This window comes from Bos grunniens, chromosome 12 (assembly GCF_055505025.1).
Source record: "Bos grunniens cultivar Pamir isolate PY7600 chromosome 12, Bosgru_T2T1.0, whole genome shotgun sequence".
NCBI classification, from domain to species: domain Eukaryota; kingdom Metazoa; phylum Chordata; class Mammalia; order Artiodactyla; family Bovidae; genus Bos; species Bos grunniens.
In genome coordinates, this window is record NC_141176.1 from 90,369,453 (window position 1) to 90,385,156 (window position 15,704).

A 15,704-nucleotide genomic window follows, 5' to 3' on the forward strand; every position below is an offset into this window, starting at 1 on the left:
ATTTCTGTCTTTGTGCCAGTACCATACTGTCTTGATGACTGTAGCTTTGCAGGATAGTCTGGAGTCAGGCAGGTTGACTCCTCCAGTTCCATTCTTCTTTCTCAAGATTGCTTTGGCTATTTGAGGTTTTTTGTGTTTCCACACAAATTGTGAAATTATTTGTTCTAATTCTGTGAAAAATACCTTTGGTAGCTTGATAGGGATTGCATTGAATCTATAGATTGCTTTGGATAGTATACTCACTTTCACTATATTGATTCTTCTGATCCATGAACATGGTATACTTATCCATCTATTTGTCTCATCTTTGACCTCTTTCATCAGTGTTTTATAGTTTTCTATATATAGGACTTTTGTTTGCTTAGGTAAATTTATTCCTACGTATTTTATTCTTTTTGTTGCAATGGTGAATGGATTGTTTCCTTAATTTCTCTTTCTGTTTTCTCATTGTAGTGTACAGGAATGCAAGGGATTTCTGTGTATTAATTTTGTATCCTGCAACTTGATTCATTGATTAGCTCTAGTAATTTTTTGGTGGTGTGTGTAGGGTTTTCTATGTAGAGGATCATCTGCAAGCAATGAGAGTTTTACTTCTTTTCCAATCTGAATTCCTTTCATTTCTTTTACTTCTCTGATTGCTGTGCCTAAAATTTCCAAAACTGTGTTGAATAGTAGTGGTGAAAGTGGGCACCCTTGTCTTGTTCCTGACTTTAGAGGAAATGTTCTCAATTTTTTGCCACTGAAGATAATGCTTGCTGTGGGTTCATTATAGATGGCTTTTATTATGTTGAGGTATGTTCCTTCTTTGCCTGCTTTCTGGAGAGTTTTTATCATAAATGGGTGTTTAATTTTGCAAAGGCTTTCTCTGCATCTATTGAGATAATCATATCTCAAATTGAAATTTATCTCAATTTGTTAATGTGCTGTATCACATTGATTGATTTGCAAATATTGAAGCATCCTTGCTTCCCTTGGATAAAGCCCACTTGGTCATGATGTATGATCTTTTTAGTATGTTGTTGGATTCTGTTTGCTAGAATTTTGTTGAGGCTGCCATCACCCTAATACCAAAACCAGACAAAGAAAGAAAACTACCTTTTGCCTTCAGGGGAAAGGTAAAATGAACAAGCCAACTTAGCAACACAAAAGGAAATAGGATCTTTGCATCTATGTTCACCAGTGATGTTGGCCTGTAGTTTTCTTCGTCTGGTTTTGGTATTAGGGTGATGGCAGCCTCAACAAAATTCTCGCTCACGGTCCTTGCCATCTTCTATGAAATCGCTTTCCAAACGGAGATGCCCATAGCATTAGAACAAGACGGGGCCACTGTTTTCCATCTGTCCACCATCTTATCCACCCAACCCTTTGACCTGGTTCACTCTGAGCATCTAAAATCCAATGATGCAATTTCAGGATAAGGATGGGAGCTTTGAGCCAGCCTAGCCTCTGTTCCTTGTTGGTAAACATACCGATACACTAGGATGATAATGTGCCCTTGCTCTATGGAAAGAGGGCACAGGACCTGAGTTTAGGGCCCTCCAAGACCTTACCGTGTGTGTCTGTTTATCTTGGTCTGTATACTTCATGTTGAAACTCCCAAAAAGTTGGTTTGGGATGTTATGGGAAAACCCAAATGAAGTTTGTAGCCATGCAGTTTTAAGTATAAGGCTTTCTTGAGTCATTCCAGGGAATCATCTAACCTGAGACAGTTTGAAGGAACACCTGAAATTGTAGCTAGTTGGCTCCAAAGTGCAGGTGGTCTGGGAATGCCCAGACCTGTGGCTGACATGCGAAGTGGGACTGACTTGCTGAGGACGGCGCCCTTACCTTGGGGGTTCATGCTGACTCTAGGTGGTCCATTTGTATCAGAAACACACTGTAGTACAACACAGGATGATGCGGGTGGCCCGTGTCTTGTGAGCTTCTTCTTGATGACTAAGGGACTGTGTAACTCTTGAGGTATTCAGAAACTCCCTTCGTAATGCACAGCACTTCTGGATTCAACTTACTTTAAGAGACTTTTTTAAAGTTTCTTTGGTGATAATTGTTGAGAACTCCTTTAAGGTGAATGAGACTATTCTCAGATGAATGTCTTCAGATCAGATCAGATCAGATCAGTTGCTCAGTCGTGTCTGACTCTTTTCCACCCCATGAATCGCCCCGGCCTCCCTGTCCATCACCAGCTCCTGGACTTCACTGAGACTCACGTCCATCGAGTCAATGATGCCATCCAGCCATCTCATCCTCTGTCGTCCCCCTTCTTCTCCTGCCCCCAATCCCTCCCAGCATCAGAGTCTTTTCCAATGAGTCAACTCTTCACATGAGGTGGCCAAAGTACTGCAGTTTCAGCTTTAGCATCATTCCTTCCAAAGAAATCCCAGGGCTGATCTCCTTCAGAATGGACTGGTTGGATCTCCTTGCAGTCCAAGGGACTCTCAAGAGTCTTCTCCAACACCACAGTTCAAAAGCATAAATTCTTTGGTGCTCAGCCTTCTTCACAGTTCAACTCTCACATCCATACATGACCACAGGAAAAACCATAGCCTTGACTAGACGGACCTTTGTTGGCAAAGTAATGTCTCTGCTTTTCAATATGCTATCTAGGTTGATCATAACTTTCCTTCCAAGGCATAAGCATCTTTTAATTTCATGGCTGCAGTCACCATCTACAGTGATTTTGGAACCCAGAAAAATAAAGTTTGACACTGTTTCCACTGTTTCCCCATCTATTTGCCATGAAGTGATGGGACCAGATGCCATGATCTTTGTTTTCTGAATGTTGAGCTTTAAGCCAACTTTTTCACTCTCCTCTTTCACTTTCATCAAGAGGCTTTTTAGTTCCTCTTCACTTTCTGCCATAAGGGTGGTGTCATCTGCATATCTGAGGTTATTGATATTTCTCCCTGCAATCTTGATTCCAGCTTGTGTGTCTTCCAGTCCAGCAGTTCTCATGATGTACTCTGCATATAAGTTAAATAAGCAGGGTGACAATATACAGCCTTGACGAACTCCTTTTCCTATTTGGAACCAGTCTGTTGTTCCATGTCCAGTTCTAACTGTTGCTTCCTGACCTGCATACAGATTTCTCAAGAGGCGGATCAGGTGGTCTGGTATTCCCATCTCTTTCAGAATTTTCCACAGTTTATTGTGATCCACACAGTCAAAGGCTTTGGCATAGTCAATAAAGCAGAAGTAGATGTTTTTCTGGAACTCTCTTGCTTTTTCTATGATCCAGTGGATGTTGGCAATTTCATCTCTGGTTCCTCTGCCTTTTCTAAAACGAGCTTGAACATCAGGAAGTTCACGGTTCACATATTGCTGAAGCCTGGCTTGGAGAATTTTGAGCATTACTTTACTAGCGTGTGAGATGAGTGCAATTGTGCGGTAGTTTGAGCATTCTTTGGCATTGTCTTTCTTTGGGATTGGAATGAAAACTGACCTTTTCCAGTCCTGTGGCCACTGCTGAGTTTTCCAAATTTGCTGGCATATTGAGTGCAGCACTTTCACAGCATCATCTTTCAGGATTTGGAATAGCTCAACTGGAATTCCATCACCTCCACTAGCTTTGTTCGTAGTGATGCTTTCTAAGGCCCACTTGACTTCACATTCCAGGATGTCTGGCTCTAGGTCAGTGACCACACCATCGTGATTATCTGGGTCATGAAGATCTTTTTTGTACAGTTCTTCTGTGTATTCTTGCCATCTCTTCTTAATATCTTCTGCTTCTGTTAGGTCTATACCATTTCTGTCCTTTATCGAGCCCATCTTTGCATGAATGTCTTAAAAACAGTATTATTTCAAATCCAACCACAAGTGACACACTGAAATTTTTATTTTTGTTTTAGAGACAAGTGATATTTTACCAAAGTGGTTTTTTAAGTTGTAGGTTTTTCTTAAAAAACCTAAGGTTGATTTTTTTTGTTGTTTTTTTTTGGGGGGGGTGTCAACAATAGCAATAAATTGAAACACTTTCCAAAAAATGTTTCATTCCACATTAAGCTTTGGTTAATTATTTTACTTCATTGATGCAGAATAACTCCAATTCCCTGTAATAATTTATGTAGCTATTTTCCTAAGATTAAAATCAGGAGCTATCTACTTGGTCCATTACTTTAACCATCAAAATAACTGAATCACGTTTGCCATTTCTCGACATTTGTTTCTTTTAAGTTTTCTTCCCTTATGGGTCAAATGTATCTCAATATAGTCCATTTTATTTCTTCTCTTTAGTTTTCTAAAACTGCCTGAGTTATAATGGGCAATAATTGTTGCCTTCATTACTTTTATGATGTTCCTCTTTCAATTTTCAGAAATAGAATCCCAGTTCCTCCAGGCACACTTGCTCTGCATGAAATGCCTTTTATGTTTATAGAAATAAGTAAGTCTTGAATAAATCTAGTCGAGTTCAGAAATTGGGTGTGTGCTGGTGTAGTCCCATCTAATTTCTTCCACAGTCGAGTTAAATTTACCTCTCCTGCATTAATCTAAAGTACCCTTGGCTGGTAGCTCTTTCATTTTCTTGATGTTTATGGAGGCTGCCTTACCAAAAGCCTTCTTTTAGAAAGTAAACTATTTAATCCTATTTTTTTCTTTCTCACTGATAAATGTCTAGCCATAATTTTTTTTGTAATCAGAATACTTTTTCATTGAAGAAAATATGGAGAGTGTAGAATGATATATATAAATATGAAATGGTATGGACCTAACAGAAGCAGAAAATATTAAGAAGAGGTGGCAAGAATACACAGAAGAACTGTACAAAAAAGATCTTCATGACCCAGATAATCACGATGGTGTGGTCACTGACCTAGAGCCAGACATCCTGGAATGTGAAGTCAAGTAGGCCTTAGAAAGCATCACTATGAACAAAGCTAGTGGAGGTAATGGAATTCCAGTTGAGCTATTCCAAATCCTGAAAGATGATGCTGTGAAAGTGTTGCACTCAATATGCCAGCAAATTTGGAAAACTCAGCAGTGGCCACAGGACTGGAAAAGGTCAGTTTTCATTCCAATCCCAAAGAAAGGCAATGCTAAAGAATGCTCAAACTACCGCACAATTGCACTCATTTCACATGCTAGTAAAGTAATGCTCAAAATTCTCCAAGCCAGGCTTCAGCAATATGTGAACCATGAACTTCCTGATGTTCAAGCTCGTTTTAGAAAAGGCAGAGGAACCAGAGATGAAATTGCCAACATCCACTGGATCATAGAAAAAGCAAGAGAGTTCCAGAAAAACATCTACTTCTGCTTTATTGACTATGCCAAAGCCTTTGACTGTGTGGATCACAATAAACTGTGGAAAATTCTGAAAGAGATGGGAATACCAGACCACCTGATCCGCCTCTTGAGAAATCTGTATGCAGGTCAGGAAGCAACAGTTAGAACTGGACATGGAACAACAGACTGGTTCCAAATAGGAAAAGGAGTTCGTCAAGGCTGTATATTGTCACCCTGCTTATTTAACTTATATGCAGAGTACATCATGAGAACTGCTGGACTGGAAGACACACAAGCTGGAATCAAGATTGCAGGGAGAAATATCAATAACCTCAGATATGCAGATGACACCACCCTTATGGCAGAAAGTGAAGAGGAACTAAAAAGCCTCTTGATGAAAGTGAAAGAGGAGAGTGAAAAAGTTGGCTTAAAGCTCAACATTCAGAAAACAAAGATCATGGCATCCGGTCCCACCACTTCATGGGAAATAGATGGGGAAACAGTGGAAACAGTGTCAAACTTTATTTTTCTGGGTTCCAAAATCACTGTAGATGGTGACTGCAGCCATGAAATTAAAAGATGCTTATGCCTTGGAAGGAAAGTTATGATCAACCTAGATAGCATATTGAAAAGCAGAGACATTACTTTGCCAACAAAGGTCCGTCTAGTCAAGGCTATGGTTTTTCCTGTGGTCATGTATGGATGTGAGAGTTGAACTGTGAAGAAGGCTGAGCACCAAAGAATTGATGCTTTTGAACTGTGGTGTTGGAGAAGACTCTTGAGAGTCCCTTGGACTGCAAGGAGATCCAACCAGTCCATTCTGAAGGAGATCAGCCCTGGGATTTCTTTGGAAGGAATGATGCTAAACCTGAAACTCCAGTACTATGGCCACCTCATGTGAAGAGTTGACTCATTGGAAAAGACTCTGATGCTGAGAGGGATTGGGGGCAGGAGGAGAAGGGGACGACAGAGGATGAGATGGCTGGATGGCATCATTGACTCAATGGACGTGAGTCTCAGTGATCTCCGGGAGTTGGTGATGGACAGGGAGGCCTGGCGTGCTGCGATTCATGGGGTGGCAAAGAGTCAGACACAACTGAGCAACTGATCTGATCTGATGTGATGACAGTAATCTCTTGTTAGCATCAAAGAAAAAGTGCACCAGAAAAGTCAGTAAATACTTAATTCAAGAGGATGGCAGAGTCACTGGATAAGGAAATGGCAAACCCATTCCATATTCTCTCCTGGGAAATCCCATGGATAGAGGAGCCTGGCGAGCTGCATTCTAGGGGGTCACAAAGAGTGGTACACGATTGAGTGGCTGAGCGCACACATGCATAGCAGTCGGGAAGAGAGATTGAGAGTAAGGGCCAGAAAGCTTGTTAGTGCTGGGCTTAGAGGAAAGGTGCTGGATGAAGTTAACCAGAACTGGTCGGAGTGATGAGGCAGGAGTTTGCTCGCTGGTGTTTATGGAAGTCAGGCTCCTGCCCTCTGGCAGTGACAGGGAGACCAGGGGCCATCTGTCATGATGATTGCATCTTGGAAGGGTGGCTGTCAGTTCCTGCAGACAGAACCCCTGGGTTGTAAGCCTGGGCATGCGTGGGTGCTAAGTCGCTTCAGTCGTGTCTGACTCTTTGTGACTCTATGGACCGTAGACTGCCAGGCTCCTCTGTCCATGGGATTCTCCAGGCAAGAATACTGGAGTGGGCTGCCATGCCCTCCTCCAGCGGATCTTTACTGGGGAAGCCATTCTTCCTAGGGACTGAGCCCTGTCTTTTACATCTCCTGCATTGGCAGGCAGGTTCTTTACCACTGGAGCCACCTGGGAAGCCCTTGGAAGCCTAGGAGGGATTTACATCTCAAAGGCAGGCAGAGAAAAAAAATCGTAATCTTAAGATCTTTAAAGTAATTTCTCTAAGAAGTGAAGGGTCAGGGGTCCAGAGCAGGGAGATGCTCCGTTGGAATGAGAGGAATGTTACTGCCTTCTTCAGCATGAGTCTATCTTTTTGATGCAAACTGCTATTCACTGGGCATATTTCTTCATATGCTTTATATGTTTCTTGTTTATGAAGCTGAATTCTTCTTTCTATATAATTGCAACTTATTTTTTAAATTAATCTTATATCAAATATTTTGCCATAATTTATAAAGGTTTAATGAGCATTAAAATACCCATGATTATTTTAAGAGTCTTCCTTTTTCTAAAAGAATAGAATTTTAATGTATGTTTATATTCTACAAATGGATAATCAGTGAAAAGCTAAATATATAGACATTAACAGGAGGATGCTATTGTTAACCACAGTGATTGTGGATAAAACGTGTTCTGTTTAAAAACTAGAATAGAAACCTGAAGAAAAATTGCTCCATAGATGTCAAAACATTAACACATGCCGTGAACCTAAGTACATGGTTTTCACTTTCTTACAGAAAATATCTGCCTGACTAATTAATATGCTGTCTATCAGCCCAACCAAATCTTTCCAAGGCATTATTCTCACACGAATGAGGGTGTTCGTAACTAGCTGCTCATAATTATTGTTGGTAGTAAGTCATAGGGTTTATAACCTGTGATCTTATTGAGTGTATACATGATATTTTAAAACGCAGGTGAGTGTGTTAACATTATTGAATATTTGGACTTGAAATACATTTAGATATTGTAATTCCTGCATTTGGCAAAGGTGGAACTGAGGCTCAGGGATGGTCTTAGAAGGTCAGGTAGAAACCAAACTGAGGCCCGGACTGACGTAGAATGAGGTCACTATACTGTTCCTGGAGCAGTCTTCTTTTCAAGTGTACCTTTCAAAGAGCCTTCTGTTAACACTGCGATTAGATTTGGGATGTGAAAGAAGTATTTCAGCTGTTTCAGTAAACTCACCAGTTCCTTTTGTACGCGTGCGTGCTCAGTGGCTTCAGTCATGCCCAACTCTTTGTGACACTGTGGACTGTAGCCTGTCAGGCTTCTGTGTCCATGAGATTCTCTAGGCAGCCATACTGGACTGAATTGCCACGCCCTCCTCCAGGGGAGCTTCCCAACTCAGGAATCACACCCACGTCTCCTCTCCTGCATCTCCTGCATTACAGGCAGATTCTTTACCACTGAGCCACGGGGGAAGCCCCATCTTCCGTTTCAGTCACTTCAGTTCAGTCGTTCACTTGTGTCCGACTGTTTGCGACCCCATGGACTGCTGCAAACCGAGCCTCCCTGTCCATCACCAAGTCCCAGAGTTTACTGAAACTCAGGTCCTTTGAGTCCGGGATGCCATCCAACCATCTCATCCTCTGTCGTCCCCTTCTCCTCCTGCCTTGAATCTTTCCAGCATCAGGGTCTTTTCCAATGAATCAGCTCTTTGCATCAGGTGGCCAAAAGATTGGAGTTTCAGCTTCGGCATCAGTCCTTCCAATGAATATTCAGGACTGATTTCCTTTAGGATGGACTGGTTGGATCTCCTTGCAGTCCAAGGGACTCTCAAGAGTTTTCTCCAACACCACAGTTCAAAAGCATCAGTTCTTCAGCACTCAGCTTTCTTTATAGTCCAAATCTCACATCCATACATGACTACTGGAAAAACCATAGCTTTGACCAGACGGACCTTTGCTGGCAAAGTAATGTCTCTGCTTTTTAATATGCTGTCTGCTTTGGTCATAACTTTTCTTTGAAGGAACAAGCATCTTTTAATTTCATGGCTGCAGTCACCATCTGCAGTGATTTTGGAGACCCCCAAAATAAAATCTCTCAATGTTTCCATTGTTTCCCCATCTATTTGCCATGAAGTGATGGGACCAGATGACATGATTTTAGTTTTCTGAATGTTGAGCTTTAAGCCAACTTTTGCACTCTCCTCTTTCACTTTCATCAAGAGGCTCTTTAGTTCTTCTTCGCTTTCTGCCATAAGGGTGGTGTCATCTGCACATCTGAGGCTATTGATACTTCTCCCAGCAATCTTGATTCCAGCTTGTGCTTCTTCCAGCCCAGCACTTTTCATGATGTGCTCTGCATATAGGTTAAATAAGCAGGGTGACAATATGCAGCCTTTTTCCTATTTGGAACTAGTCTGTTGTTCCATGTGGACGTGGAGCAGTTCTAACTGTTACTTCCTGAACCTGCATACAGATTTCTCAAGAGGCAGGTCAGGTGGTCTGGTATTCCCATCTCTTGAAGAATTTTCCACAGTTGATTGTGATCCACACAGTCAAAGGCTTTGGCATAGTCAATAAAGCAGAAGTAGATGTTTTTCTGGAACTCTCTTGCTTTTTCAATGATCCAGCAGATGTTGGCAATTTCATCTCTGGATCCCCTGCCTTTTCTAAAACCAGCTTGAACATCTGGAAGATCATGGTTCATATACTGTTGCAACCTGGCTTGGAGAATTCTGAGCATTACTTTGCTAGCGTGTGAGATGAGTGCAATTGTGTGATAGTTTGAGCATTCTTTGGCATTGCCTTTCTTTGGGATTGGAATGAAAACTGACCTTTTCCAGTCCTATGGCCACTGCTGAGTTTTCGAAATTTGCTGGCATATTGAGTGCAGCACTTTCACAGCATCATCTTTTAGAATTTGAAAGAGCTCAACTGGAATTCCATCACCTCCACTAGCTTTGTTCGTAGTGATGCTTTCTAAGGCCCACTTGACTTCATATTCCAGGCTGTCTGGCTCTAGGTTTGTAATCACACCATCTTAATAATCTGGGTCATGAAGATCTTTTTTGTTTAGTTCTTCTGTGTATTCTTGCCACCTCTTCTGAATATCTTCTGCTTCTGTTAGATCCATACCATTTCTGTCCTTCTTCCTTTTAGAAATCCTTTAGATTTGGTTTTACATTTTTATAAACTATCATTCTAGTTTCTACCTTGACTAATCTAACTATTGGTTTATTAATTACTTTGTACTCAAAAGGTTCAGTATACGCAAAAACTCTCTTTACTTTTTATTGTTGTTTTTTTTTTTTTTAATTTCTTGGCAATGCAGAAAAGGGAGACAGCGAGTATAAAGGGAGATAAGGAAGGAAGTATTTGGGGAGATAAATGAATGAAAGCATTTGTCTTACATCAGCACAGACACCTGCACATGAGTGTGTGTAGAGGCTCCGTTCATAATTGACAAAAACTGGACAATCCCAAAGCTTTGAAGGTCAGCCAAAGTGCAGCGCGTCCTACAGGAGGACACTGCTCAGTGATAAAACGTGAAAAACTTGGTATGTGTAGCAGCTTGAGTGAATCTCAAAGACATTAAGTAAACAAAGCAAGGCACAAAATGCTACATGCTCTGTAATTCCTCCCATATGTCATTTTAGAAAACGGGAAACAATTACCCATGCTTATAAGGATCCAACCAGTCCATCCTAAAGGAAGTCAACCCTGAATATTCACTGGAAGTACTGATGCTGAAGCTCCAATACTTTGGCCACCTGATGCGAAGAGCCAACTCATTCCCAAAGTCCCTGATGCTGGGAAAGATTGAGGGCAAGAGGAGAAGGGACCGGCAGAGGATAAGACGGTTAGATAGCATCACTGATGCAGTGGACATGAATTTGAGCAAACTCCGGGGGATAGAGGAGGTCAGAAGAGCCTGGCATGCTGCAGTTCATGGGATTGCAAAGAGTCGGACTCGACTCTGCAACTGAAAAACACCACCACCACAGGGCATGGGTTTGTGGAGGTTGATGACTTTACAGCCGTGTGCAAAGAGCCATTTGGGAGCGATGAAGATCCTAAGTGTTGCTGGTTACATGGGTTATATGAGTGTGTGTGTGTCTATATATCTAACCAACTATATATAACTATATATATGTAGACAAAACTCATTGAACTGTTTATCTACAGAGTGAATTTTGCTATTTGGAAATCCTCCTTAAAACTAAAACTTTCTAAAACAACAAAATGCATTATGCTTTAATTAGAATCACAACTACGACTGTAAAATTCATGAAATAATTATATTTATATATGTTGCATTTGAGTAAATATGTACTTCTGCTTTATAGTCACAATTAGGGAAGTACATTTTTAAATTTTACTATACTAAAATGTTACAAATTAAGCATTCAGATTGTGTTTATATTTTATGAACTTAGCTCTCTTAGCCTGGCCCCAGGTAAATAGCAGGGACGGATCACAGCTCCAACCATCAACAGAAAATTGGATTAAAGATTTACTGAGCATGGCCCCGCCCATCCGAATAAGACCCAGTTTCCCCCTCAGTCAGGCTATCCCATGAGGAAGCTTCCATAAGCTTATCTTTCTCCATCAGAGAGCAGACAGTCTGAAAACCACAGTCGCAGAAAACTAACCAATCTAATCACACTAGGACCACAGCCTTGTCTAATTCAATGAAACTAAGCCATGCCCGTGGGGCAACCCAAGATGGGCGGGTCATGGTGGAGAGATCTGACAGAATGTGGTCCACTGGAGAAGGGAATGGCAAACCACTTCAGTATTCTTGCCTTGAGAAACCCATGAACAGTATGAAAAGACAAAAAGATAGGATACTGAAAGAGGAACTCCCCAGGTCAGTAGGTGCCCAATATGCTACTGTAGATCAGTGGAGAAACAAATCCAGAAAGAATGAAGAAACGGAGCCAAAGCAAAAACAACACCCAGTTGTGGATGTGACTGGTGATGGAAGCAAGGTCTGATGCTATAAAGAGCAATATTCCATAGGAACCTGGAATGTTAGGACCATGAATCAATGCAAATTGGAAGTGGTCAAACAGGAGATGAAAAGAGTGAACGTCAACATTCTAGGAATCAGCGAACTAAGATGGACTGGAATGGGTGAATTTAACTCAGATGACAATTATATCTACTATTGTGGGGAGGAATCCCTTAGAAGAAATGGAGTAGCCATCATAGTCAACAAAAAGTCTGAAATGCAGTACTTGGATGCAGTCTCAAAAATGACAGAATGATCTGTTTCCAAGCAAACCATTCAGTGTCATGGTAATCCAAGTCTATGTCCCAACCAGTAATGCTGAAGAAGCTGAAGTTGAATGGTTCTATGAAGACCTACAAGACCTTCTAGAACTAACACCCAAGAAAGATGTCCGTTTCATTATAGAGAACTGGAATGGAAAAGTAGAAAGTCAAGAAACACCTGGGGTAACAGGTAAATTTGGCCTTGGAGTACAGAATGAAGCAGGGCAAAGACTAATAGAGTTTTGACAAGAGTAAGCACTGGTCACAGCAAACACCCTCTTCCAACAACACAAGAGAAGACTCTACACATGGACATCACCAGACGGTCAACACAGAAATCAGATTGATTACATTCTTTGCAGCCAAAGCTGGAGAAGCTCTATACTGTTAGCAAAAACAAGACCAGGAGCTGACTGTGGCTCAGATCATGAGCTCCTTATTGCCAAATTCAGACTTAAATTGAAGAAAGTAGGGAAAACCACTAGACCATTCAGGTATGACCTAAGTCAAATCCCTAACGATTATACAGTGGAAGTGAAAAATAGATTTAAGGGACTAGATCTGATAGAGTGCCTGAAGAACTATGGATGGAGGTTCATGATACTATACAGGAGACAGGGAGCAAGGCCATTCCCAAGGGAAAGAAATGCAAAAAGGCAAAATAGCTGTCTGAGGAGGCCTTACAAATAGCTGTGAAAAGAAGTGAAGCAAAAAGCAAAGGAGAAAAGGAAAGATAGATCCATCTGAATGCAGAGTTCCAAATAATAGCAAGGAGAGATAAGAAAGCCTTTCTCAGTGATCAGTACAAAGAAATGGAGGAAAACAATGGAATGGGAAAGACTAGAGATCTCTTCAAGAAAATTAGAGATACCAAGGTAACATTTCATGCAAAGATGGGCTCAATAAAGGACAGAAATAGTATGGACCTAACAGAAGCAGAAGATATTAAGAAGAGGTGGCAAGAATACACAGAAGAACTATACAAAAAAGATCTTCATGACCCAGATAATCAAGATGGTGTGATCATTGACCTAGAGCCAGACATCCTGGAATGCAAAGTCAAGTGGGCCTTATGAAGCATCACTACAAACAAAACTAGTAGAGGCGATGGAATTCCAGTTGAGCTCTTCCAAATCCTAAAAGATGGTGCCATAAAAGTGCTGAATTCAATATGCCAGCAAATTTGGAAAACTCAGCAGTGACCACAGGGCTGGAAAAGGTCAGTTTTCATTCCAATCCCAAAGAAAGGCAATGCCAAAGAATGCTCAAACTACCGCACAATTGCACTCATCTCACACGCTAGTAAAGTAATGCTCAAAATCCTCCAAGCCAGGCTTCAACAATACGTGAGCCTTGAACTTCCAGATGTTCAAGCTGGTTTTAGAAAAGGTAGAGGAACCAGAGATCAAATTGCCAACATTTACTGGATCATTGAAAAAGCAAGAGAGTTCCAGAAAAACATCTACTTCTGCTTTATTGACTATGCCAAAGCCTTTGACTGTGTGGATTACAACTAACTGTGGAAAATTCTGAAAGAGATGGGAATACCAGACCACCTGGTATTCCCTCACCTGCCTGCTGAGAGGTCTGTGTGCAGGTCCGGAAGCAGCAGTTAGAACTGGACATGAAACAACAGACTGTTCCAAATAGGAAAAGGTGTACGTCAAGGCTGTATATTGTCACCCTGCTTATTTAGCTTATAGGCAGAGTACATCATGAGAAATGCTGGGCTGGATGAAGCACAAGCTGGAATCAAGATTGCTGGCAGAAATATCAATAACCTCAGATATGCAGATAATACCACCCTTGTGGCAAAAAGTGAAGAGGAACTAAAGAGCCTCTTGATGAAAGTGAAAGAGGAGAGTGCAAAAGTTGGGTTAAAGCTCTACATTCAGAATATTAAGATCATGGCATCTGGTCCCATCACTTCATGGCAAATAGATGAGGGAAACAGTGGCTGACTTTATTTTTTCTGGGCTCCAAAATCACTGTAGATGGTGATTGCAGCCATGAAATTAAAAGACACTTGCTCCTTGAAAGGAAAGTTATGACCAACCTATACAGCTTATTAAAAAGCAGAGATATTACTTTGCCAACAAAGGTCCGTCTAGTCAAAGCTATGATTTTTCCAGTAGTCATGTATGGATGTGAGAGTTGGAGGATAAAGATGAGCACTGGAGAATTGATGCTTTTGAACTGTAGTGTTGGAGAAGACTCTTGAGAGTTCCTTGGACTGCAAGGAGATCCAACCAGTCCTTCCTAAAGGAGATCAGTCCTGAATATTCATTGGAAGAACTGATGCTGAAACTGAAACTCCAATACTTTGGCTAGCTAATGCCAAGATCTGACTCATTGGAAAAGACTCTAATGCTGGCAAGGATTGAAAGTGGGAGGAGATGGAGATGACAGAGGATGAGATGGTTGGATGGCATCAAGGACTCAATGGACATGAGTTTGAGTAAACTTCGGGAGTCGGTGATGGACAGGGAGGCCTGGCATGCTGCAGTCCATGGGGTCGCAAAGAGTTGGGCATGACTGAGTGACTCAACTGAACTGACCAAACTGAGCCATTTTGGCATGAAGTCAACGGAAGAACAACAACAAAATGATACAGGTTTTATTTATTTACTTTTCCCTAAATTGAATGGTAAAGAACTAATAGAACTTGTTTATCACAATGCAGCCCTTTATTGCGTCATTCAGTTTTAATTCCCCTGTTAACATTTCATCACAAACTATTTTAACTGTTTCCTATGATTCTTTCAAGCTTTCCTGATGACTCAGACAGTAAAGAATCTGCCTGCAATATGAAAAACCTGGGCTCGATCCCTGGGTTGAGAAGATCCCCTGGAGGAGGGAACAGCTACCCGCTCCAGTATTCTGGCCTGGAGAATTCCGTAGACTGTATAGTTCACGGGGTCACAAAGAGTCAAATACGACTGAGCCCCTTTCACATGATTCTATAATATATTTTTAATCCTATAATTTAATCAACTGTAGAATGTTGCTTTCACTTGTTTGTAGTTCATTTTCACATTTAGATATTTTGCTTAGTTCAGTCACGAGTTTCAACCTTAGCTTTTAAAGTGCCCATTGGTCGTCTGTTAAGGCCTATGTACTGTACATTCATAACCATTTTCTTCTCCAGTTGAAATAAGTATATGTTTCTCTTGGAAGTAAAGTTGAAAGAAATTTGGAGCTGATTGAAAAGCTTCAAGTTTCTCACGGATTTTCCCTGCAGTGTTGAGAGTGTTTCTTGGGTGAACCAGACTGAGCTGTTTGGTCATGGTAGTTTTTGATTGAGGTGGCAACTTTAGGAGACTAATTATAGCATGGATTCTTTCCTACAGCAGTCCCCTGGTATTGCCAATCGCCAAGCAAGACAGCCTGTTGGAAAAAGACATTATGTTCAAAGATGCAACAAAAGGTCTCTGCAAACGACAGTCTCAGGACAGCACAGTGGAGAACGCCCCCATGCACGGCCCCGCCAAGCCTGAGCAGGTAATCACACCCTCCTGCGTGTCCGCCACAGCTGCAGCTACGAGTTCATGCCTTAGGGCCAACTTTTC

The 15,704-nt window shown here is 41.4% G+C and overlaps 1 protein-coding gene across 1 annotated transcript in view; it reads left to right on the forward strand.

The window, feature by feature from the left end:
- Positions 1 to 15,704, forward strand: part of MYO16 (myosin XVI) — a 519,851-nt gene that overhangs the window by 233,090 nt on the left and 271,057 nt on the right. Inside the window, exon 10 of the mRNA XM_086328670.1 lies at positions 15,486 to 15,636. Coding sequence (XP_086184796.1) covers positions 15,486 to 15,636 — 151 coding nt within the window. The remainder of the gene's footprint in view (positions 1 to 15,485; positions 15,637 to 15,704) is intronic.